The sequence below is a fragment of the Cynocephalus volans genome, chromosome 2 (genome assembly GCF_027409185.1).
Source record: "Cynocephalus volans isolate mCynVol1 chromosome 2, mCynVol1.pri, whole genome shotgun sequence".
In the NCBI taxonomy this organism is placed as follows: Eukaryota; Metazoa; Chordata; class Mammalia; order Dermoptera; family Cynocephalidae; genus Cynocephalus; species Cynocephalus volans.
Window position 1 is genome coordinate 32,653,141 of NC_084461.1, and position 27,331 is coordinate 32,680,471.

Sequence of the window (27,331 nt, forward strand, 5' to 3'; positions counted from 1 at the left end):
AAACATTGTTGGTTCTTTACTTAAATGTTTTGGTTTACAGATTTAAGTAAAACTCTCTTAAGCCACCTATAAATTACAACAATTTGGCAAAATATACTTTTATGAACAAAGATGGAGGGATTTGTTTTTTTTCCTGTATTTGATTCCTCCAAAATTTAAAACCTGTGAGTATCCTAATGATTTTTATGACAATACAGTTATTTGCATAAGTACAGTAAGAATTTGCTCTCTCTTTATAATAGGATGCAATTGCTAACATTGATTATAAAATAGCATATCTCTTCTAAGTTCCTGACCCCACTGCATTTTGCCCTAATTTGGTCTAACTGCTGTTTCGTCTTTCCCACTGACTTGGGACATGAATAATTAGGAATAAACTTTCCCAGCACCATGGGATCGGTCAACCTGAAAATGGGCTTCCCAGTGCTGGGGGATCAACACAAAGAGAAGTAAGACCTTTTCAATCAGAAAACTGATCATCAGTGCTTTCACGAGGAATGTTTTGATCAAAAGGAGGGAAATGATGTCTTGGCTACACAAGCAGTTCTCTAAAATTATTCACAGCTTTGAAGGGGCGATGGGCCTCATGACTTGGGTGAGACATCCAGTTCTTAAACAAAGAATTCATGTAAGTTCTTAAAATTATTAACGTATCAATTAATGTATAGCTTGCTAACTCTGAATAAGCCACCAAGTAATATTAGATAACTATACTACATGGCTTCAGATTTTCTTCTGGCAGAACAGGAAAAGGTTTAGGCCTTAGCAAACACCACATGTTGTGTTTACATTAATACCTTGGGAGAAGTTGAGACCCCAGTAAATAAAATATTTGCATATACAAAATGGTTACAAGAAGTGTGGACCACTGACCCCGTCAAGGACTTATGTAGTTGGTTACTTTGGGGATTAAAAAAAAAAATCTATTTTGATCTGCATTCCAAATTATTATTATTAAATTCATCAGCATTTCTGTTCTTTCCCTTAGGCTTAAGCTCTGTATTATATGCACTATGACCTGTTGTAAATCAACTGTTAAAACAATAGATAAACAAATGCCCTTGGTCCCTCCACCACTCTAGCCAGGTACCAAAAACTATGTCCTACATCACGTCAACAGTTCCATTCCAAATTAACCCTTTTCTCTCTGCCTTATTCCAGCAGGAAGAAGCTTGAAGGGTCTATTAGCCCCTGTCCATAGATATGGGTGAAACTGTTAACAGTGGGGAGTTGGACAGAGCATCACAAGTACTAGCTTAGCATAAGGGCAGCCATGTCAGAGTTTAATGCTGAGGAGAGAGCTCTGCCTGAACAATGAACAGTCACTGTATTTCATAAGAGTATTAATACAAGGCCATAACTCAGTAACTTGCAAAACTAACCGTCATTTCAGAAGCTGCAGATGTTCTGGGAAGGAGATAAAGCCCAGAGCCAAGAAGTCTGACTCCAGCTTCACAGATAGATAAAGCCAGAGATAAGAGGTCTGACTCCAGGCTTTACAGGACTGAGCCCGAGGTCAGAGATTAAGACATGCTGATCTGCACATAGTCACCAACCCCATCCTTGATGCATTTTTTACTCCATTTCTCTCTTTGTCCTTTTGTATTATATACGTCCCCCCCCCCCCCCCCACCAAACCTCAGACAGACAAGGAAACAGTTGTAGTCTGTCTCCTCGGATGTCTGATAACAAAATTCCTACATTGCACCAGCATTTGGGACTGGTGAGTCTTTGGTTTCGGAGTGGAGAGCAGCAGGACCTGCGCACCAGAAACACTTTTCCTTGACTCAATTTTTTGATACTTAGTGCAGATCTAATGATAAGTTCTTCAGTCAGCCTGATATTGTGACATTTTGACCATCATTTGTCTAACTCCTGTAATGATCTCTCATGGGTTCTGATATTCAGCAGATATTCTGATATTCAGAAGAAAGGTGATTGCATTTTATTAAGTTCCATAAACCCCAACAATATGAAATTGACTTCACATTGTTGACAACAGATGAAGATACTGTACATTTAACTTCCCAGGGCCAGTGTGAGCACTATTTATAGAGAAGCCCAGTAGTCCAATCCAAAAGCCTAAATTCCAGGTTAGGGGCTTGTTTATATTAGCTGCTGATCTTCCTTCCTACCTACTCACCCAAAGAAGCCAGAACTGACCCTGCTGGAAGGGGTGAAAGTTTTCTGGTCAGGAGAAGGTTTCTCTAGCCAGGATCTGATCTGAGTGTTTGTGCAAACCCCTGAGAATCATGGATGTAACTGGGCCAGTCCCCAGAAACAAAAAGGACCTGTCATCTGGGGAATGCCTGTCTGGTAGACAGAGCGGTAGGGCATGATATTTTAGGAAAAAGGGAAACAGAATTAAGACAATTAATTTCTCTTTATGGTGTTATCTTTTACTTGTGATTTCAGTTATTGGTTGGAGGAATACTTCATCTGAGTATTAGAAACCTTTGCTACTTCAATATCTCTGAAGTCATTTATTTATTTAAATTTTAATAAATAACCAATATAAGGAAGTGATCTAAACAGGTATATAATAATTAGTTCAAATGTTTCTTTACACTGAGTTAGGTGCCAGGACAGCAAAAATAATTCAATCATGTTTTTCTTATTTGCAGACCTCTACCCAAGTTTCAACACAAAAAAGAATGAATATATCATTTTAAAAATCTCAGAAATGTCCAATGATAGGATAATATTGAAAGAAACTGAACTATTAAAACATGAAACCGAGAAAAAAATTGAGAGACTCCTTGAACCCCCTGTTTGTAGATTTTGGCGTGCATGTTTTGTTAAAGAGGTAGAGAGTCTGTAGATTTTGGCAATTTTCAAAGGCCATGAGAACCACCAAAATGAGAAGATCATATTCTACCACTGTTCAGTCAGACTGTTGGTCAAGGCAGATAGGAAGGGATATGTATATAAATGATATTCAACCGACAGTATGAAACCCAGTCTAGTAGGTGATTGAAAGTGCTTTAAAACTGTCTGAAAAATAACAAAGCCTGAAGTTCACCTTCAGAGTTTTATAATTGATCAGACTTCTCTTCATAAAAGATGCTTAATTTTTCAATTTTTTAAAAAATCTAAGCCTCAACAATTTCAAATTAAGCAACCCAGAGCTTAAAGTCTCAGATTCACTCAACTCTGTTATTAACCTTCCATGTGACAGTAAACAAATTATCTAAGTTCTCTTGGCCTCTGTGTTCTTATCTGTCAACAGAGAAAAGTTGACAAAATTGACCAGCTTCATTTTAGCTAAAGTTCTTTTGATTTAATGGCTCAATTAAGAACTTCTGATGTTACTATGCGCAACTCATAGGAAGCCACTGATTTTTCCAGAATATGAAGCCATCTCAATGATTGATTCTGATCCTAGTCCATAAATAAGAGGCTCTCTGGCAAAGCTTCCTTAAATTTCAGGCCTCATAACAAGAGTAGAAACTAACCTATGAGATGTGGAAAACAGCTATTCTTTTACAATAGAAGTTTTAAATATGGCTGAACACTTCTGTTCAATACAAATTTAAGCCATATCATAAAATAGTATTTCTTGAACTGATCAATAAATAATGTGTGAAGTGTTGCCTGAAATGGAGTGACATCCAGGTAAAGAGGTAAAATATGGAGGCATGGCATGGAAGACTGGATCTGCAGAGCCTGATAAGATTTCCAGTACTTAGGATAAACACATATACACACACACAAGTGTGCACACATGCACACGCACACTGTATGGTATATGTATTTTTAGATTTTTTGTAGATTGTAATGTTTTGACATCTTAAAACTCCCTTTCTGGCTGGGGACTGACTGCCCCTCTCCAGGCAAAGCAATTCTTAGAGCCCAGCTGGGAGCATGCTTTTGTTAGGTATTCTAACCAACCCAGAGCCACACCTCCTCTATCTGGCCCATGTGCCCCAGGAGCAATATACTGCTGCTTTAATCATCCAAGTATCAGACAGCTAGAGACCATCTCCGTAGCCCAAAGCTCACCAAACTAACCCATCCTAAAGTGTTCACCTGCCCAGCTTGCCTTTCCCTTGGAAACTCTGCTAAAGGCTCTGACCTAATGCTTTACTCTCAATCCTGTCTTCTACCTCCTGACCATCTTTGTGTCTCTCCCATGTGGTCCTGCATGGTGTTCCATGCATCCTGTCTCTAGGACCTGTGAGTATAATAAGTTTTGTTTACCTGAGCTGTTCCTCTGTCTCCTCTTGTGGCCACACCTGGCTGGCCATCTCATAAAAGAACACAAAATGCACAAGCATGTGCACACAAAAAGCACGTGCACATACACACTCTTTAAATTTTTTCAGTATAATTATATCCAAAAAAGACTTTTGCTAAGCAGTTCTATATGAAAGACATTGTGCTGTGTGTCTAGATATAAGGATTCAATAATTAGTAAAAGACATCTAGGGTCAGAAAAATTCCTCCATTAAGGAACTTGGTCACCTGATGGCCATGGTCTTGAAGATTCTGAGACACCTGGTCATTAGTAGATAATGGCTTCCACCTAGGAACAATACACAACTTCGTTTTTGTAAAGATGAGAATAGAATGTCTGAAGATGAGAGAGGTTGGGGGTTAGGAGGAGATTCAGGAGAGAAGGGGCTGGGAAACAGGAAGCTGGACCATGAGCAGATGAACACAAGATTCTCCAGTCCTTCCCTCTCACTTTGGGTCAGTCCCAGCCCTGGTACCTATACCTTTACTGACTAAATCCCTTATCTGTGGCAAATCTCCATCAAAAATTCCTTCAGTGATTTGTGGTCTCCAAGTCAGCTTGATGAGCTTCTTTGTTCTTTGACCTTAGGGGTTTCACATTCTAAGGTATATGCTGCATTTTACCTGGGGCCTTATGGAGATATTGTGTCCAGAAGAAATAATTTAAATGGTGGAAAATATGGCACAATTCTGTGTATGTGAGTGTGAAGGTGTCTTAGTGAACTATCGGTCAGAGCTATTTCTGAAGTCCTTCTCCTTGGAAGTGTATGCTATTGTAGGAGGTCAAAATATAGGAGCTAAAAGAATGAGTCCAGGAAATGGCCATTGGAGGGAGGGGAAGAATGTAGAGCAAACACTTACAGCCGAAATCCTTGAGGTTGAAACATATTTGGCAGGAAATTACACTTTTAGGACTAAATTTTGCATTATGTTGAATTAATACATTCAGGACAACTGTGGGGCCTGTGGGATGCGCCTGCAGGATCCCAGCTCTATGAGAGACACTGGGATGCCATCCGCTCCAGAACCATCCAGGGATGCTAAGAGATAAGCTCGATCCTCAAGAGAGGTACAAGTTCCAACACACCAATGTCTTCTTCTAGACCAGTCTCCAACATAGGGCATTTTTCCTGAATCTGAGGGTTGCAGCAGCACAGAAAGCCAGATCATTAAAGAAATGGCAATGGCCAAAAGTTAAGAGCAGGGCTTATTTGGGAGCTGAAGGTCCCATGATGATTAGACTGGGAGTGGGGCTATGGAGCTAGAGAAATAGTATGTGTCTGCGGGACTGGCTGTTTTTTAACATTCATGCTTGTGTGTTATGAGTAACAAGGGATATATAAGGTGAAAATCCCCTCCCCCTCAGCCTGCCCATTCTTGCTCACATTTCACCCATGTTGGACATGGGGAGAAGGGGTGGCCACACACGTTCATGGTGGTTCTTGGCATGCCAGGTGCATTCCAGGGCAAAGGCAGGGATTCCAGCACCTCAAAAGCCACAGCAGCTCCCTTGTGGAGTCTGAGGCAAGGGAACAGTGTAACTGAAGAGATAAAGAAGCTCTTTTGCTTCATTTCTGCTAATGATCAGGGGGGGGAAACGTTTAACATAGAGTTACAGGGTTTCTAAAACTGTGTTTTAAAAACTCCCCACTGCAAAGGGCTTGAGAGTGGAGGCTGTGGAGAGGGTGGTCCCAGGGTGAGAAACCCGGAGTGAATTCCTCATGTGCCATCAGGGAGGCAGAGTGGGCTCCTGCAAAAAGCGCCTCCCTTCCCTGCCCCTCTGTTTCCCAGGAAATCAAATGGGGGCAGCTGAATTAGATCAACTCTTTGGTTCCCTCTAGCTCTCAGTTCTCAACGATCTTAAATTCCTCTAAGGGGTTCACTATGCTTTCAGAATGGGCTGAAGAAAAGTCTTGAGGAAGCTCCATCCTATAATAACCCCTTATCTTGGCATATTTTGTCTTATCTTCTAATCCTTTGGAGGCAAAATAAAAAAGTAAAAGTGGAGACAAAAATGAAAAATTAACTGCCCCCCTTGTCCTTCAAAAGCAGCTCGGGTTAAAGACAGCAGGGCTCCAGGGGACCCCACTGTCCTGGGGCACTCTCCTCCAGCCCAGTCAGTTTTCCAGGTTTCCTGTGAACAAAAACACTTCCAGTTTGCTATGCTGCACCTAGGAGCACTTTTCCTCAGCCTCCAAGAGCCTGAAAATGTTTGCTACAATATCTGTTGGCAACTACTGGGCCATTAGGACAAGCACCTGAATGTGCCACCAGAATCATAAAGACAGTGGCCCGGGTCTCATGCTCTGGCCCGGAAATAAACTTCTGGCCTCAGCCCTGCACAACAGGGAGCATATCCAGAGCAGGAAAAGACAGAGGAAAGAATGCTTCCATTTTCTCCAGAACTATCTTATCTACCCTGGTTGGAGGCTGCTCTCAGCCCCACCAGTCTCTCCCTCCTCCCATCCAGACACAAGCCCAGCTTGGAAAACTACATGGATGACCCCTTGGCCAAGCGCTCTTTGCCGGTAGCCAGGTGCTGATGCTTGGGACGCACCTGCTTCTTGATTCTCTGGCCAAGCACTCATCCACTGTGGATGCTGTCAGGATTCTGGCGGCCTCTGAGAGGAGAACCCCAGGGAGGAGGAAACCCACTAGAAGCAGCACCTGCTGCCCAGACATGCTCACTCCTAGAAGCTGTGGAGCCCAGCCCTGGGCTTTGCACTGCTGAGGGACTCAATGGCCCTCGTGACACCAGGTGAGCTGGCAGTGCAGGGAAGGCACTGGCTGTGAGCTTGGGAAGTGGTAAGAAACAGGATCCTACCTGCCTTCTCTTCTGTCTGTTCCTTCTCGTCCTCTGTCCCACCTGCCTCAGTTCATGCTGATTAGATATTCTGTGCTCACCCTCCCTAACCCAGGCAGTGGGAAAGAGGGATTGGTGGGCTGGTCCTTGACCGTGCTCTCTCCATGTAATCAACCACCCTCCCTGCCTGGAAGACAGAATGAACTTCTCCTATCTTCGTGGTAGGAACCTTAGGAAATCACATCAATGACAGCTCCATCTTGAAGTGACTTGGATTCCTCTCCCTTTTGTGGATCCTCTCTTGAATTTCTGTTGCCACACCTTTCTTACTGCCTTTGATTACCTCCTATTGACATCCCCATGCCCTGTGTCCCCAGGTACAAGAGGAAAATTTCTAGCTAGTGTCCTAAGCTCAGGAACTCTGAAAGCCAACTCCCAAGGGAAAATGACCCATGATTATTGCTCAGCCTCTTTAGAAGATTTCCTATTCATAAAATGATTCTAGTGTCCAAACAGCTTATGCCCCTTTGGGTTTCCAAGTCTTCACTGAAGGCATGAATCTCTAAAGTTTAGATTATAATCCTGAATAAGAACCATAAAATAGAATGAGGGATTTTTCCACAGTCTCCCCAAGGAAAAGCTGAGGACAGCTTGCAATTCTGCCCCCTTGAAACATCAGCTCTGGCAAGGGGTGGGTGCACTACCCCCCAGAAGTCATCATTTCACTCCCTATCCTCAAAACAGGGCTGGCTTTAATCAATGATTTCAGTACAACTCAAACAGACAGAGAAAGTCCTTCCATGTCTATAGGATGAAAGTGGGCCCCTGGATTCTGCTTTGCACCATCATATGTCTTCTGTCTACAATTTTTTTTTTTTTAAGCATTGCATGCTTGTACACTTCTGCATCCTTTACATAGCTGTGCCCATTGTAGCAGGGAGGAAGCGTTTTACCAGGCATCACAAGGCTCCGGCCCATCTATTATTTTTGTACCTCCTCATAATGCATTAGCAAACAGCATTTGCTTGCTCACCCCAAAGTTGTTCATTTATGCAGTAATTATATTGATAGCTAATTATATGCAAAGCACTGTTTACTGAGGATAGAGCAGTGAACAACAAACAAAACACCTGCTCTCCCAGAACTTATGTCCTAGTGAAAGAGTCAGGTGACTAATGAAATAGGTAAATCAAATATGTGGTGTGTTAGTGATAAGAGTTACAAAGGAAAATAAGACAGTGGACAAGATATAAAAGGTCAGGCATCAGGAGCGTTAAAATTTTAGGTAGGGCAATTCAACCAAACTCTTAAAAATCTTATATCCCCATCAGAGAGTTCTGAACAATGAATATTTGATTACATTAAGTAGTTACTGTTGATTTAGGAATGTGTGCTATGTAAAAAGAGAGACTTTTAAAGATGCATTCTGAGATATCTACAGATGAAGTGCTATGATACCTGGGATTTGCTTCAAAATTATTTTGGTGGCAGGTGATGGAAAGTGGGTCCCTGGGGGTACAAAGGAAGAAAGACTGCCCAGGAGTTGATAATCATTGAGGCTGGGAGGGGGATGGGTACCAAAACGTCCTACTTTTATAAATGTTGGAAATTTTTTATTGGAAAGTTTCTAAAACTCTCCTAAAATTATTCCATTTTTTCTTGTAGTTCTCTGCATTTGGGGGCTATATTCTTTGAGTCCATGTCATTGCATGCATACACATTGCCAATTATTATATTTCAGTTGTTACATCTCCCAGTTAAATGATTAGTCTTCATTATGGAGGTAACATTTAACATTCATGCAATAGCGTTACCTTATCTCTAGACCTTACTCTAATTTCACCAATTGTCCCAGTAATATCCTAGGTACTAATAATGCTATTTTTGCTGGGGCAGGAGCCAAGCCAGGATCACGCGTGGCATTTAATTATCCTTACTACTCCATCTCCTTCAGTAAGGATTGATTTCTCAGCCTTTCTTGTCTTTCATGTCACTCACATTTGGAAGCATGCAGGCCATTTATTTTGTGGGATGGCTCTCAGTTTGGATTTGTGTGATGTTTTCTCATTATACGTGTACTTCAAGTAATGGCATTGTGGCAGAAATAATGCAAAGGTGGTGTCATTTCTATTTCAGTGACTCACAGCAAGAGGCACATGATGTAAGATTGTCCCATAATTGGTGATATTAAGTTTGATCATTTAGTCCAGGCTGTGTCCACCAGGATTCTCAACTGAATAGTTACTCTTTTCCCCCTATAATTGGTAAATAATTTGTGTGGAGATATTTTGAAACTGTATAAGCATCCTGTTCCTTATTAAGCTCCCACTCGCATTTTATCATCCTTTGTCATTCTTGTCTGAATCAATTATTGCTCTGATGGTGGCAAACTATAAATTTTTTAAATCCAACCTTCTTCCTCCATTTCATATATGACATTCTATTTTTAATTTGCCTTCAGCCAGTCTATCTACCTATCTATCTATTATGTCTATTATTAGTATTCACTCCTGGATTCTCATTTATTTAATAAGATATGACCTACTATGATCATCATTTATTTTTTTGCTCTTGTAGAAGTTCCATTATTTTAGAGCTTCCTATTTCTTCTTTGAATGTAATGTTCCAGGATCATCTTGTACTTTCCCTGTGCCAGTCTCAAAATCTACAATTTCTCAAGGAACACTTTGAGTGAGGAATGGTATTAGAAACCAAGATATAATTGCTAGGTATGTTTATTGTTGATGAAGTTCCATTGTTTGTTGTCCTTCATTAGTGTCGGGCCTTAAAAACTAACGCCACCTTAAGTGACATTACAAGTGGCGCCATTATGGGCCCACAAGGGCGTACTAATGTGGCAGCCTAAGACGGCTGGCTGCCGGGAGGAAGTAGGGTGAGAGTGTCTGCGGGAACCTTGCCTTAGCCCTTATTGGCCAAATACACGCTTCCGCGCTCATGACCACTGTGTGGTTGCAATAGCTAGGCACTGAGCCACGATGCATGCTCTTGACCTTTAAGCTGATTGGATTATGTTAAAAACCTCCCCTCCCCATCTGCCTATAAAAGCAAGTGCTTGTGTGATAATAAAAGGAACTGCTCGACAGAATCCCCGCCACGTCTGAGTGTCCTTTAACGGGCTGGTTGGGGCGGGTGGCTGTGCTCACCTCTCTTCACGGCTCTCTTCCCCCATCTCCTTTCAAGGGGACTGGAGGGAAAGAGGAGTGTGGGCCATTCGCTCGCCCACCAAAAGGAACGAGGCTAGGGCTGTTCGGGTCGGCCAGCGGCAGACCTGACACTTTAGTGGATAAAGCATAAAATATATAGATATAGATGTGAATATATAAATACATACTGTACCTATCTCTTTCTATATACCTAGATTTATATTTATTTTATAGAAACTTAGGAATTCATGCAGATAACTTCAGTTCCAAGACAATACCACAGGGGTTATTCTAATTTTTCTTATTTTCACATTTCTAATTCCCTTTTACAAAAATAAAAAAACCTGACTCTTAATATCATTGATGTATTTGCTTATTTGTTCAATCCTACTATGCACAGAAATTAGGTTCATATATACCAACCCTCCAACTTTGAGTAACAAACCTACTCAGTAGACTACAAAACTATTTTGTAGTTCTTTTTGTCTTTAGACTGACTACATATACAGTCAAAGCACTGTATTAAAAAGGTAATAGTGTTCATTTTTTTTCACTTCAGTGCCGTTATGTTTTCTATTTTTTTTAAAAAAAGTTCATTCATCTCCATTTATATTACAGTTTATGGTTCTCTCATTATTGTTGATTTAAATATATATTTGGTATGAAAAATACTAACACATTTCCAAAATCCAAACAATGTAAAAATATAAACCCATCTACTTGCTACCCATATCCCGATCCCTTTCTCTCTATTCAAACATCACCCTCATAGTTATCAGATTATCCTATGTTTTATTCTTCCTGCACTATTTTTTTGCAAAGCAATGCAAATAGATGTATATTTTTCATTCTCCCCCCACACACTTTCTCTTTTCTCATTAAAAAAAAAAATAGGAGGTATCGTACAGTGACTCCTACACTTTGCTCTTTTTTGCTTAACTGTATAAGAATTTACTCCATATTAGTTTACACTGCTCTGTTTTATTGTAGCTTAAAGCTGCATATTGTTTCAGTGTGGGCATGTGCCATCATTTCTTTCCTCAATTTTAATCATTTTTTAAAATTGACTAAGGATATTAGGACTTTATGTGAAATATATGCTGTAAATATGTTTCTTCTGTTTTTTAATTTGTATTGTGAATCTGCTTCTTGTGATTTTTGCCATGCAAACGTTTTTTTCTTTTTCATGTCAAATTCATTTACATTTCTTTTGTTGCATCAGGATTTTGAGTCAGATTTAGAGTTTTTCCCTACATGCAGGTTGTAGGGAAGAGAAATTCAATTTTTTTTTTTAGATCCAGCATAGTATTATCTTTGTGTTTAGATCTGTGATGCATTTGGAATTCATTTTTTGATATAGTGTGAAGTATGGATTAAATATTACCTTTTTTCTAAATGATTATCCCGTTCTCCCAATAGTATTTGTTCCAAGCACTATGCCAGATTTCATAACAACAAGATAAATAGAAACCTGCCCCAGGACTTTAAGACCTTATAGTTTCTAAATTGAGAAAGACAAATATTTTAACAAATACACAATTTAACTTCAATATAGCAAGAAGAAAGCTTCAAAAGAGGATGCAATGAATTCTGCTCTGTTATGGGCATAACAGTCAGGAATAGGCACACTAATGTGAACACAGCAACACTGAGTACTGAAGAATAACCAGAAGGCTTTTGTTCCAGCTAGAGTGGGATGATAAATCTGAGAGAGGGAAAAGCATGGACAAAGCACAGAGGAAAAAGAGCAAAGTGCGTCTTGAGGAGAGGAGAGGTAAAGTGCACATTTGGAAATGGATGGGAAAAGAATAGCTCAAGATATGCCCAGATGGTAGCAAGGAACAAACCTCAGAGCCCCTAGATTCCATGCAATGGTAACCAACCCAGATTCCAAACAGTGAGGATGAGGTCAGTTTTCTTTTTTTTCTTTTTTTATTTGACCAGTAAGGGGATCATAACCCTTGGCTTGGTGTCGTCCACACCAAGCTCAGCCAGTGAGCACACCGGCCATCCCTATATAGGATCTGAACCCACAGCCTCAATGCTACCAGTGCCACACTCTCCTGAGTGAGCCACGGGGCCGGCCCCAGTTTTCTATGTCGTCAAGGCCATGCTGGCAGCCCTGTGGAGGATGTGTGGAGGAAACAGGGTGGAGGCGTCATTCTGGTTCACTGGCTAATATTGGTCAGATCTCTGAGATGGAGGTGGGACGTGGGGAAATACCTGACACAGAGTTAGCCTCAATGGATTATCAAGTGTCAAGGGGAGACAATATGGTGGGGTGGAAGGAAGGGAGTTACTAGCCAGGGAGCTTTATTCCTAGGACCCTGTGTTGGCCATGAGCAGAACAAAATTGAGGCTGTCGATTCAAAGAAAACACAGAAAAGCCTTCATGGCTGTCCTTCAAGAAAGTATTGACATTGGCCAATTCAAGTGGTTTCATGAGAGTTGCTAAAAGAAGAACTTATATCATACACACACAGACACACACACATGCCCTCAAATGCACTTCTGCATGTGACACGCTCCTGGCTCTGAGTGACATCCTTGCAGCATGAGAACTCACAGAAGGGGTAGATACCAGGCACCCAGCTCTATAGACTTCCAAGTAAATCTTTTACTGGAGTTGGCAAGGGGGTGGATGTTGCTTTGCCTCCCATGGACTTGTCACCCCTTTTCCCCTGGGTGATGGAGCCACCAAAGATTAATCAAAGCCCATCTCTTCTGAGCAGTGAGAGGCCCCGAAAAGGGGTAAATCTCCTGGAACTCTCAAGACAGAGGCATTCCTTCCATTTGGGAAATTAACCATGAATTGGGGTTCTCTTCCTGCATTTATTCTCCAGACCAGGAAGTTACAGGAAGAGAACATAGGTGGGGGTTTTGCTAAATACAGTTTAACAATAGAAGCTGGTAACATTCAGTAAGGTGCCATTCTATAATGCAATTAAGTCAATCCACTAACAAAAGCTTGATTTTAGCAAACATTCTCTTCTTACAGCAATTTCCTAGTATCTTTACATATCAATCAGTAACTTGTCTGTCTTTGAGCCAGCAACCTTGCTGTGTTACAATTTTTTATCTTACAACAGAGACTATATAGCCTGGGGAAAATTTCCTGTCCTTTGCAAGTCTATATTTGAAACTGCAAGGCTTTGGAAAACCAGGCCCTGTGAAGTACATTTGTTTTATGTATACTTCACAGGTGGATCTGTCCCTGTTTCTGCAGGGAGTATTTGTAGCAGTTGTGTCCTCTTTTGATCTGGATTGTTTTGAAATCGGTTTCATAATCCTAGAATTAAGCAATCAAAAACTAAGTGGTTCTTCCAGGGCCACTCTGTATGTCTAATGGTTTCTTCTCTATGTTTTAAATCCATCAGAGACCATGCATTTGAAACTCTTATTACACTGGAATTTCATTTCATTTAAAAATGTTAAAGCAAATTCAAGAGCACCATCATTTGAAGGTAAAATATTTCATGAACAACACCTACCAAAGAGGCAGTTTGGTGTAGAAATAAAGAAGATCAAAAACACAGAAAAAATATGGACTGTTGATGACATGATGGAGCAAGAACACCAGCTGTCTTAGTCCATTTTGAGTTGCTATAACAGAAATACCTGAAACTGGGTAATTTATAAAGAACAGAGGTTTATTTGGCTTGCAGTTCTGGGATAGCTGCATCTGGTGCGGGCCTCAGGCTGCTCCTACTCATAGCGGAAAGTGGCAGGCAGCTGGCAGGTACAAGCAGATCACATGGTGAGACAAAGCAAGAGACAGGGGAGGTGCCAGGGTCTTTTAAACAACCAGCTCTCACAGGAACTAATAGAGGAGAACTCACTCATTACCCACCCCCCCACACACACCTAGGGAGAGCACTAGTCCATCCATGAGGGATCCACCTCCTGTCTCAAACCACCACACTGGAAATCAAATTTCTATATGAGTTCTGGGAGGACAATACATCCAAACTCCATCACCAACCTAGATGGCCTACCTTCAGCCTTTATCAATAAAGATGAAACAAACAAAACCCAAGGAGTGTTTACACCTTGCTTTTTCTTGTCTTTGTGACTAGGTGCTGAGTGTAATCTCTAAAGGTTACCACATATAAGGATATTCTCTGCCATGTAGGTGATGGCAGATGGCATTTTTCTAAAATCAAGATGTCTTGGAAGCTATGTTAGCCACTCGTACCTGAGGCCACAAAGCCTGACACACAGGTTCCACTTCTCTACCTGAGATTCCCTATACCCCATTTAGAAGATGGGAATCTTGAGAAGCAAACAGCAAAGCATGTGAAATAAAAGTGGTGTCAGCTGTGACCAACTGCAGGCTCTATGTCTGACCCACAAAGGAAGTGCTCTCCAGACAAGGGGATTCAGACAGTGGCCAAAAAGTCTCGTCAGAGGCTATCCCTGTCTAACTGCAGGGGAGCAGACTAGGCTTCCTGAGTGTTGAGGACAGGTTACAAGAGAGATAAGAGGTAGTGTAAAAGGGGGAAATTTTACAGATGTGTCAAATATTTTCTGTGTTTTTTATGAAGTAATAGGAGAAATGGGGGCAGAGACTGAGAAGTCATTGGGAAAGGGAGGATGAAATTGTCAGAGCACTTTGTCTAGTGAAAGGAAGGGACGAGAAGGCAGGGCTGGCTGGTGAAGGTTTGTACCTGAGTGGGGCTGGGAGGGGTCCAAGTCACCACGGGCGAGCGTGAGGGTGGTGCATAAGGACTTCTGCACAGAGGCAGGTAATAGAGAGGAGCAAGTCGCAGGACCATCAACAGGAGGAGGTGAGGGGAGAACACCACAGATGGCCTGTGCTGGGGTAGGGGGAGCCTGCAAAGAACCAGGAGCTCCCCAACACCCCCACTGCACTTGGCATCATGTCTTCTTCAGCTTCCTGGACCCACACAGCCACTTTGCCACCATGCCCAGCAGCTTCCCACATAGCCACACTGTGACCAGGGTGCACGCCAGCAGGAACAAGAGTACATCAAGCAGGTAACGCTCATGCCATGGTTGCTGGAAGGAATAAGGCTTGAGGTGGGCTGCCCCCCGAGTCTGGAGGATGTGGTTAATCCAGCCCACGAGCCGCTCGGTGGGGGTCAGGGGGTGGGAGCGCATGATGATGCTGGCGTCCACTGCTGCAGACTTGTACCTGTTGGCAGAGACAGACAGGGGCATAACTGATGTGCTCTTACCAGGCTTAGGACGTGAGATTCTTTTCCATCTGATGCACCACAGACTGAGTTTCAAGGAAAGTTTGCCAGCCTGGCCCTGCAATAGTCCAACAGGGTCCCCTTGAAAAGTTCAATAATGATAACTACATGCAAAGATCCATGCTTAATGCTAGAAGTGCTAAACTATAAAAGAGTGACTAAGTCTATAAGAAATACTCCCTACCCTGAGGAGGCTTATGACATACCACAGGAAATTATATGTAATATAATTATTATATATATACATGGAGCATCTACCTTGGGCTAGTCTCTAGAAAAGGTGACAAATGTCACTCTGGGGACTGTCAGGACCAGGACAAGGCCTGCACCATTATTGACCAGGCCTTACTCTGGGCTGCCGTCTGCTTCTTTGCACTGCACCATTAGTAGCATCCTAAGCTTCAAAGTCTTAAACTTTATAATAATAAGCACCACATTTTCATTTTACGAATTATGTAGCTGGCCCTGGTGAAGCACAATGTCTGGGGATCAGCCCAGCACAAAATGACTCCTTCACCAGAGCCAGCAGATTATGGCCATTTGGGGTCTAGGTCTTTGAAAATCCAATGAAAGCATCAAACTCCTTCTTTGAAAAATGAACATCCACAGCATATGAAACTGGATATACAGACAACTGTGCTGAGGTGTATGTATATGCAACCCTGGAGCTTAACTTTTCTGGGACTAAGAACGTCATATTATGTGGCTGTGTTTCGGTCATTGCACAAGAACCGCATGGGTGTGTCCTGTGAACGAGGTACTGCGTGAACGCTAGAGGTCGGATTCAGGCTTGTGCCCTTAGAACACAAATAAGTCATCCAGTCTTCAAGGTTGTTAAGAAAGAAAATATGTTTTTCTCTTCACATGGGATCATTGCTCTGAATGAGCAGTTAGTTACCGAGGAGGTCACTGGGCCCCATTCTCTGCCTCACTTAACCCACACTCATTAACCACCTGCCCCATGCCAGGCCCCAGCGAGGCACTGGGAACATAGTGGAAAGCAAGAGATGTTCTGCTGTCCTCCTGGAGCTCACTCTCTACTCTCTAGTGCAGGGGGACAGATAATAAGTGCCAACACACACAGATGGGTAATTTCAGACCCTACGAAGTGCTGGGAAGGAAACGATATGATTGGAGTGGGTGGGAGAGGAGGCTACTTAGGTCTGTCAATGAGGAACTCTCTGAGAAGAAATGATCTGGAACAGGGACCCAAATGTCATGAAGGAGCCACCGCAAGATGAGGAGGGAAGGAGAGTTAGGGAGCAGCACAGACAAAGGTGCAGGGGGAGAAAGGACGCTGGAGACAGAAAGGCCACCCTCTGGCTCAGCTGGAATTCTACTATAAGAACTGTAAACAGAAGAGCTCTCAGAAAAGCCCTTGTATGTAACTCAGGTTCCTCAAAACACGAAAGGGAGAAAATTATTCTCGGCATCTATCCTATACTGCTCTATTCTTGCTCTCAGAGGAGGCAGGTCAGCTGCTGGCATCACACACTTATTATTTCATGTCCTGGAACATGCAGTTTTTATTGAAGAACAGACCCCCCCAGTGCCCTTAATGTTTCTGCCTTCACTCAGCCTAAGTGACCATGTGCCCAGAGAGCTGTGTACCTCTTGTCTTCTATGACTTGTTTCATCTTAAGAGCCAAAGTCTCTGCCTTGAGGTCCTTTAACTGAATAGAGACACCGAATTCTTTGGCTTCTACTCGAACCATGTTCATAGGCTGGTCTCCAAAGAGAGGGATCCCCACCATGGGCACGCCATGCTGGATGGCCTCCATTATGCTATTCTGCCCACCATGGGTGACAAAAAGACGGATGCTGGGGTGAGCTTTTGCAAATAAGAAAGAGGGAGACCACGTCAAAACGAAAACTTTCAGAACATTGGGCAGAGTATTACGGACATAAGAAATTACCAAGGGCATCTAGAAGTGTATAGGAGCCATTGTAAATAATGAGGTTGCTTGGGGCAAATCCAATGGTGCATGTTTCAAGACACAGTATTCCAAGTTTTGCCTTTGTCTAGAGACTTTATGCCTCAGCCAGAAACCAGGAAATTCTGTAGAGAAGAATACTAAGCTAGGCATATGCCTCTATCCATCCATCCATCCATCCTTCCATTAATCCATTCATTCAGCAAGCCGTACTTCTCTCTGTCCTCTCTATGTCTCTCTTTGCTTCTTGCATCTCTGGTCTCTCCCTGTATGTCTGTCTTTCTGCTTCTTCTTCCTCTGACTATCTATCCTGAGCTCTCTTTTATCCACTGCCAACTAATTTCCCTCTTCTTTTAATTCCTGACATATTCATTGACATCACAACTCATGTGTCACTCATAAAACTTGCCCTGATTGTATGTATCCTCAATTATGTAAGAAGTCCCTTGAAAGCAGAGACTGGACCCTACACCTCAATATTTCCATTTTCTGTCTTTGCATCCCAGTACTATTTAGAGCTAAATGAAATGATTGTTGGTAATGCAGAGTACTTCTCAACCTTGTTACTCAACTGCAAGGTGCATCCAAATCTCCTTGTGTCCTTTTGGCAATGAGGAGTCATGTGCCCAACCCCAGAATTAAAGAAATACATGTACAGAAATGGGACAGGAATCTGATTCTCAAATTCTCCCGGTCATTTTGAGCCATAATCTTGGTTATGAACCTCTACTCTGGTCACTGTCAGTGGCAGTGAGGTGTCTCTCAGATGCCGCATCAGGTGCAGAGGAAACTGTTGATATTAGGAAGCTCTCTGGTTCCAGATAATTCGATGGACCAAATAACCAGCTGTGAGGTCACTAAACTTGGCACACATATATTAGCACATGCTAAAGCTATCATTGGCATCAATGTTTTGAAGGTATGAGTTGCTGAGACACTTAGTAGCTTAGAAGGACGTGACTATATGTATATGTGGGTGTGTGTCTATGTAAGAGCACATTGCTAAACTTGTGATCATGAAGTCACTAAAAAGAGTTTCAACATCCCTCTACCACCCTGACATACATTCTCAGAAATCTAAGCTTAACTTGGATTTTGAATGGGTGGCCTTGTTCAAGATCAAATGCAAGAGGACTTGACAGGCATATCACTTCTGGCTACAGATATTAGGCCTGGAATGGAATACAAGGAAGGGAACATGACCGCTTTGGCATTTGACCTCACTGGAAGTGGACCCTGATTCCCCAGGAACTCCAGCTGGCTGCTCCTTTCTGCCCTCTGGAGCCTTTCTTTTACCCACCAGCAGTTCTTTCTTAGACTGGTACAGATGCCCAGCTAGAGGTCATGGACTTGGTGAGCCCTAAAGCCAGGTAGATGGAAAGAGCAAAGCAAACATGGACACCCCTTACCCAGGAGGTCATTCTAAGGAAGCCATTCCACCAGTTTCACATTTCCAGCCAATTTGACATCTTTGGGCCAAAGAGAACTCTTGTACTTCCACATCACACCCTGAGGGAGGCGAGCAAAGGCACTGTTCATCTCCCTGAGAACTTCCTCTATATGATAGATGCTGACCATGGAGCCCAGGGACACAAGGACAAAACCAGAGTCCCCAGATTTGGCAATGAAATTCTCCAAGTCCTGAAGAGAAATAATAAAGGAAAGAAGGCAATGAAATTGTTTATGAAAGCCTAGGTGGCCATGAAATGAATTTCAGGCTATTATAAACACACCCTCCCATCAGTGCCTTGTCTCACTGTCCTGAAACTGCTGTCATAGCCCCTGGTACAGCTCAGCACTCTCTGCACTGTGCTCATGTCCATTGTGTTGGTGGGAATACCTTTCTTCTTTGAGAACCTGACCCCAGTTATAGGGCCATCCTTGAGCCTCCACCCATTCTAGGTCTAGGTAATCATGGTCACCTTGGATTTTTCCAGAAGTGGCTGTGTATGAAAAAGTACAGGTGGGGGATCAGGGTTCATCAGGGGAGAGGGACTTCTGTAGTTGGAATGCAGAAGCTCGAGAACAACACAGTTGTAAGAAGAAATAAAGGCAGATCAGGGTAAGGCTCTTCATCACCCACACACAATGTGCCATGTAGCATGTTTTGCTCCAACATCCCATGAGATTCTCAGTCCACGATCTGTGTACTTCATCCCTTACTTCATTGGTTCACCCACATGACTGGAAATTACAGCCTCATGGGAAGATTACTAACAAGCAACAATCTGCTTGTTCCAACAGCAAATCTGGGCACCTTATTTCTTAAACTCCCCAAGACAGTTTTTCTGGAAGGTTGAGATCTGTTGTCTTAACCTTGGCTTTAACACAGTTTTCTCAATTCTTAATTTCCAGCATTTTTTCAGGCCCTGATTCTCTCTGCACTTTTGTGGTTCCCCCCAGCTGCCATTCCCTCATCCTGCTAGGCGCTCAGCCCCTACTGAGCAACATCCAATGTACCACTGACCGATGGGCCACTCACAGGACCACTGTAAAACAGCTTCGGCATCCTTTTATATTACAGAAGCAACATAGCACCAGTGTATAAAAATCGTAAAATGCAAAGAACAAATAACTTTTTTTAAAGAACTATCTGTTATCTTACAGCCATTACAATCCATACTCCTATTATTACCTATTATTACCCTAGTAATAGGTTCCTTTCCTTTTATTTATTTATTTTGGGGGGGGCCACAAAACACATCTTAATATATTTCAAAAGGCTAAGATCAGAGAAAATACATCCTCTGACCACAATAAGAGAAGGAGATTTAGAAAAGTCACACGTGCATTGGAATTAAACAACACTCTCCTAAACAATGGTAAAAAGAAAAATCACAGTGACATTAGAGAGGACTTTGAGATAAAAATCAAAGCTTAACATATCAAAATTTATAGGATGCAGGGCTCATTCAGTGCTTAGAGGAAGATTTATAAGCATAAACATGTATATTAAAAATAAGAAAAATCTCAAATCTGTAGTGTAAACTTCTACCTTAAGAAAATAAAAGTAGATGAGCAAACTAAACCAAAAGCAGATATAAGTAGGAAATGACGAAGATTACAACAGAAATATATGAAATAGGGAATTAAAAAACAATAGAAAAAAATCAACGAAACTTAAAGTTGATTCTTTAAAAAGATCAACAAAATTTGCAAAACTTTATTAAGACTTACCAAGAAAAAAAGAGAGAAGACCAAAATTACTAAAATGAGAAATAAAGTAGGGGCATTATTACATTGTCGTAATGGTTTTTTTGTGGTGGTAAGATTTAGTTTCTTTCTCCTTTTCATTTTCATATTTGTTCTACCAGTGGGTTCTTTCTTGTGTATTCATGGTAGTGATTATCATTTTTTGGATTCTAGATTCAGGACTTCCTTGAGGAATTCTTGTAGGGCTGAACTCCCTACAGCTTTTGTCTGTCTGGAAAATACAATATTTTTTCCCTCATTTCTGAAGGATAATCTTGCTAGGCATAGAATTCTTGGCTGGCAGTTTTTTTCTTTTAGTATTTTGAATATATCATCCCATTTTCTTCTGGCCTCTAGAGTTTCTGTTGAGCAGTCTATCATTAGTCTGATAGTGACTCCCTTATGAGTGACTTCATGCTTTTCTCTTCTTTTAAGATTATCTCTTTGTCTTTGAGCTTTGCCAGTTTTACTATAATGTGTCTTGGAGAGAATCTTTTTGGGGTTGAATTTATTCTGGGATCTTTGAACCTCCTTTATCTGAAGGTCAATGTATTTCCCTGTACCTGGGAAGTTTTCCATTATTATTTCATTGAACAGGTTTTCCATGCCTTTTCCTTTCTCCTCCCCTCTGGAATACCCATGATTCAAATGTTTGTGTGTTTAAAGTTGTCTGCTAGCTCTCTTAAATTTTCTTCAGTTTTTTTAATTCTTTTTTCCTTCTTTTTTGTCCACCTGAGTTACTTCAAAAAGACTGTCTTCAAGATCAGAAATTATTTCTTCTGCTTGTTCTAGCCTGCTGCTTAAGCTATTATTTGTATTTTTTATTTTGTTGAGTGAATCTTTCAGCTCCATGAGTTATGCTACATTCTTTTTTTAAGGTATTAATCTCTTTGTAAATTTTCTCTTTCATATCATGGATTTTTTTCCCCATTTCATTATGTTGTCTGAGTCTTGTCATATCTTAGTGAGTTTCCTTAAGATTGCTTTCTGGAATTCCTTTTCAGTCATTTCCAGGGTTTCCTATGCTATAGGGTCTGGTATTTGAGAATTACTGTATCCTTTTGGTGGTGTCGTATTTTCTTGGGTTTTCATATTTCTAGTATCTCTGTGTTGATGTCTGGTCATCTGGTAGAGCAGTTCCTTCTTCTATTACTCTGGAATGGGATTTGAGGAGAAAGATGTCCTCTTCTGACCTCTGTTGGTGACTCTCCTTGTGCTAATGCAGTCAAGAGTCTGGGGGGCTGCATGCACTGTGGCTGTGGCTACTGCTCTGGCTTCAAGCCACTTTTGCAGCAGCCATGCTTGTGGTGATTGCTTTGGTGGGTGATAGAGTTTTGATGTGTTGTCCCCCCCAAAACTCATGTGGAAATTTGATCCCCAATGTGGCAGTGTTGGAAACTGAGTCATGGGGGCGGATCCCTCATGAATGGATTAATGCTCTCCCTGGGGGAGGGGGGATTAATGAGTGAGTTCTCGCTCTATTAGTTCCCGTGAGAGCTCATTGCTTAAAAGGACCCTGGCACCTTCTCTCTTTCTCTCTTGCTTCCTCTCTCACCATGTGATCTGCTTGTACCCGCTGGCACCCTGCTGCTTTTTCACCATGAGTAGAAGTAGCCTGAGGCCCGTGCCAGATGCAGCTGTCCCAGAATCGTAAGCCAAATAAATCTCTTTTCCTTATAAATTACTCAGTCTCAGGTATTTCTGTTATAGCAACACAAAACAGACTAATACATTGGGCCACCTACATGGAAGTGGTGTTTTTGGAGTGCCCTCTTGCCTGCTTCTGGGTGGAAGGACTCTTCCCACCCTTTAACCTATGGCAAAGGCCTGGCCCACCCTCCTACCTTGTAAGACCTCAGGTATCCTCCCTTGCCTTTATTTGTGCATATGAATGTTCCACTATTCTCGTCTAGCCAGAGTCTCTCAGGAACCCAACCTCATGGACATCTCACTCCTCCTTCACACAATGGCTTTACTTACCTGTGGTACTGGTTTCGTAGGTTTGGACATTAAGCCTCCAACATAAACAGTGTTGGGAAGCAGAGGCTGGGCAAAATCAAAGGCAAAGTCTGAGTTAACAAACCAGAGCTCTGCTTTCTGTAGAAGATGAGAGAAATGTGGCCTAGAACCTTCTGGGAAATGGTCCTTGATGGTGTTGTCAAACATAGATGGCATTTGCCATTGCTTTATGAACATGAGCAAATTCTTCATTCAGCCCAAGAACCCCATGTGGTCAGTTAATGATGAACAGTGCACTGGATCATGAGATGGCAGCTTGGCAGCCCAAAGTCCAAAGTGCCAAATGAGGAGGGAAGCATGGACACAAACAGTTTCCCAAGCTGCTCAGAAAACAGGGAAGGACGGTAGTCCAAAGATTCAACTATCACCATGTCGAAGTGCTCATTCTTTAAGGAATCCATGATATCCCTTCTCCCTAGTAAATGACTGCACTGCAACCTCAGTCGTTCTATAAATTTTAAGAAGTTGTCAAATGTTCTTCTGTAAAAAAAGAAAATAAGTGATAAATATTCGTGAGAGGTGTTCACTATACATAAAAAACCTACTATCCATAAAATAATCTTGAAATACAAAGAAAATACTTCAGGTGAGCAAGAGCACATCTAGCAGGTGCTACTTATTCAACCAGTTTCCCACAACCACCCTCTGCCATGGCCACACTGGGACAAATGTGTCCGCTCCATGGAGTGCTCCTTTCTCCCCTCCTCACCTTTCCTGACCTGTTTCAAATCCCACCTCCCATCAATGCCAATTCAAAGTCCTTCTGCTCTGGGAGCCTTCTCTGACTGTAGCAGATCTCAGAGTTCTATGGGTCCTTGATAATTTCTGTGATGCTCTGTTTAACTTTCAGTGACGTACTGACCTTTTATGAGTGATGTTCTTGTTTACCCAGCCAAACTGTGTAAGTAACTTGACATAGAGTACATCAGTATTGATGATACAGGCTATTTTTTAAATCACTGTTTATTTGCATATGAGATATTTCCTCACCCAATGGACTCTGGTCATATTAGAACCCAAAATCTCAAAAATGAGAATTCCACCTTTCTATGACTAGGAGTTAAGCAATGGAAAATGAACTGGTTTTGAAACACATTATTAGCCTTTGCACTTCAATGCAGGCTGGGTATACAGAGCAGATAATGCCAAAGATTAACTGACTCATCATTAACACTTGGCTTATGCAATTATGCCAGGGCCCATTTTTCTTGCAGTGCTATCCCTTCATTCCCTTCTGAGAATATGATCGTGATTTACAGCATGTGAGGAAACAGATGAGGGTGCCCAGGACAGAGGTGATGGGCACTGTACACATCAGGGGTCTGCTGGCTGCATGGAAGACTGAAGGAATGCTGACCTGGGCACCACTGCACCATTGCCCTTCAGTTAGAGAGGCCCTGAGGCTGAGAACTCATTAGTGATATGCAGATCTCTGCCTGATCTTTAGGATCAACTTCAAATCATACAACGGAAGTGATTGGCTGAAATCATACTCGTTGTGTATTTATGAAGATTTCACATAACAAAGGAATGATCACCAATTATTTTGGATAATTTCCTTAATGTAGTAAAAATTCCCAGAATATAGTTTATTAATCATATTTAAAATTAAACTAATATAGTTAAAAATATTAAGAATGCACTGTTACCTGTACCTGTCCTTAAAAATATAAAACTGGGGAGGAGACAAGGCATATTGTTAAAATATATGACTAACCACACAAGGCAACAGAGGCTAAATGTCAGATGTGAGCATCAACTTGACTGTTCGTGGAATTTTCAAGGAAGGAAGGGGATAAGGCCACTGTAATTAACTAAAATAGGCATGAATTTCTGTTTCTTCTCTTTTATGTCTAAGATTAGGGAGTAATGTGTTTCTTTCCATTCCAGACAAAACAAAGGGAGTCAGCTTCATGGTTCATTTTGCACCAGGTTGATTGCTTTTTTAAAAGGACTTTACAAGCCCACACATTCAAATTCTCCAAAATTGGTGTTCATAAGTGTTCCCTCTGTTTATATATATGTGTGAGGAGAAGAGAGAGAAAAATAAGTGGTGAAAGGTGGCTCTGATTTCTTCATCGACAATGAGAAGTTGAGGCACCTATCCCTATTTCTGTGTTGAGGAGATTATAGACATAGATTGTAGGTGAAGTGTTGCAGGAAGTCCCAGAAGAACAGCCCCCTCCCCTTTCTACAGAAATACATTCACGCTTATAGCATAAGAAGGACAGTGTAGAGCAAGGAAGAATTTCCAGGGTCTGTACTGAATGACTGGATGTGCAGTGCTCATCCGCTCCATCCACCCACTATTTGTTCCTCCACCTATACATCCAACCATCATCCATCCCTTTCTTTTATTTTCACTCCACATATCCATATATCCATCCCTTCATTTGTATGATTAAAATAGTAGCTCTTTGTTTCAAAGAATAAAAACAAATTACCTGCCATGCAAAGCTTCTTCCATAAAGAAATCAAAACACTTCTTATCTATTTTTTTATGATCTTTGGGTGGAAGCCAATTGATAGCTTGGTATTTTTCCAAGCTTGAGAATCTAAGAAAACACCAATGGATTTTTTACAAATCTAAGAAAACACCACTGGGTTAAAAAAAAAAAGTTTAAAAATAAGTTAAATGTCATTAAATATGTTATATATATTAGCATAACAATATAGAAATTTGTTCATTCCAATGATTTTGTATTTTTTATATGTTTGCTTTTTGAAGTATTCTTATCTTCCTTTGTTGCTTTCTCATTCATTAAAACTAATAAACTAATAACATTTATTGAGACCTTTACAATTGATAACCTATAGAATATGCTCTGATCTTGTCAGCTAAATTATAATGCCTTGGGAGATCTGGGATAAGTCAGTAATCATGTCCACCCGTCCTGGAAAATATGTATCATATGATAATTTTCCTTAGAAGCAGCCACAATGACACCGGAAAGCAATAAAATAACCTAGATTTCTTCTTAGTACCCTTACCTTAGATCCTTACATGTAAGATGTAACCTGGTAAGAATCCCAAACCTATATGTCACTGTATTAGTCTGTTTCTGTTGCTTATAACAAAATACACAGAACTGGGTAATTTTTAAAGAAAATAAAATTTTTTGCTTACAGTTTCAGAGTCTGGGAAGTCCAAAGTCCAGGGAACACATCTGGTGAAGAGTATCACATTGAGAAATTGTAGAGCAGAGAGAACAAGAGAGCAACTTCCTCACTGACTGTCCTTTTAAATCCCTCAGAACCATGCCCCTGACCACCATTATTAGTCCACTCACTACTGCATGATCCTACACTCTAATCACCTCTTCAAGGCCCCACTTTCAATTACTATAATATGATTTCCCGCCCTCAACAGTTACAGTGGAGATTAAGCCTCAGTGAGGTTGAGGGGGGTAGCATCCAATTAACAGCAAATGGCATGAAATTTGGCTACATTGTGTCCATGCCCTAGGACTTGGTGGAAGTTCAAACTTAAGAGTTTGAACCAGAGTACTTGGTAGAAGTAATTTCTAAGCAGCAAATATTCAAGAAGCTGCATGGCTACTCATAACAGCCTATGCTGAGTTATAGCAGTGAAGGCTTGATGTAAATCCAGAATTTAAAAGGGAAGCAGAGAGTGAAAGATTTGGAAAATTTGCAGCCTGGCCATGTCGTAGAGAAAAGAGCATTTTCAGGAGAGTAATCCAATGGTATTTGACCTTTGGCTAAGAAGATTAGTAGAAAAGAAAAAGATTATCAGGAGAAGGAGAAAAAAGCCCTAAAGGCATTGCAGAAACCCCTGGGGCCAACCCTACCATTTCAGACCCAAAGGCCTACAGAGACAAAATTGTCTTGGGGAACAGGCCTGAGAGGCCATCCACAGGCTCACTGCCCAGGACCACTTCAGGATGCTGTTTTGGAGCTACCAGAGTGGAACACCATCCTGGGAGAGCTGATGTATGGCCTGAGACAGGAAAAGTATAGGAGAGGAGCTGCCCAAGGACTTGGGGACCCAATCCCCACACCAGCATGGAGAGGACATTGAAAATGGAGTCAAGGTACGTGATTCGTCAACTTTGAAATTTAACGCCTGCCCTGCTGGGTTTCAGACTTCTTTGGGACCTGTTACTCCTTTCTTTTGAACTATTTCTCCCTTTTTGGATGAGAATATATACCCTTTGTTTATCTCATCATCGTATCTTGGAAGTAGATAACTCGATTTGAATTCAAGATGGGACTTTGAGACTTTGGACTTTTGAACTGAAATGAGTTAAGACTTTATGGATAAAATGAATGTATTTGTATGTGAAAAGGACATGAACTTGGGGGGTCAGGTGGAATGCTGTAGATTGGATGCCCAACTAACCTCACTGAGGTTTAATCACCACTTTAACTGTTGAGGGGGGGACGTCCTATTATGGCAATTGAAAGGTGAGGCCTTGAAGAGGTGATTGGATTGTAGGACTGTGCCACAGTAAACGGATTAATAATGGTGGTCAGGAGCATGGTTCTGAGGGCTTTAAAAGGGGAGTATGAAGAGTCTGTCCCTCTTTCTGCTCTGCCATTTTCTACTATGTGAGACTCCCTGGGTCACTGTCACCACCACCAAGGCCTTCACCAAATATGTTCCCTGGACTTTGGACTTCCTAGCCTCCAAAACTGTAAGCAATAAATTTCATTTTCTTACAAATTACCCAGTTTCAGGTATTTTGTTGTAAGCAACAGAAATGCATTAATACAGTCATGTAATACCAATAGAGAGCCTGATGAATT

At 41.6% G+C, this 27,331-nt stretch overlaps 1 protein-coding gene across 1 annotated transcript; it reads right to left on the reverse strand.

Moving 5' to 3' along the window:
* Nucleotides 1–15,081: 15,081 nt before the first annotated feature.
* LOC134370925 (UDP-glucuronosyltransferase 3A2-like) lies at nt 15,082–22,989 on the reverse strand. Its single transcript, XM_063087863.1, is given in 5 exon segments — nt 15,082–15,358; nt 17,031–17,250; nt 18,763–18,994; nt 22,526–22,815; nt 22,818–22,989. Coding segments are annotated over 5 exon segments (1,167 nt in total). The 5' UTR covers nt 22,966–22,989.
* Between the last annotated feature and the right edge of the window lie 4,342 nt (nt 22,990–27,331).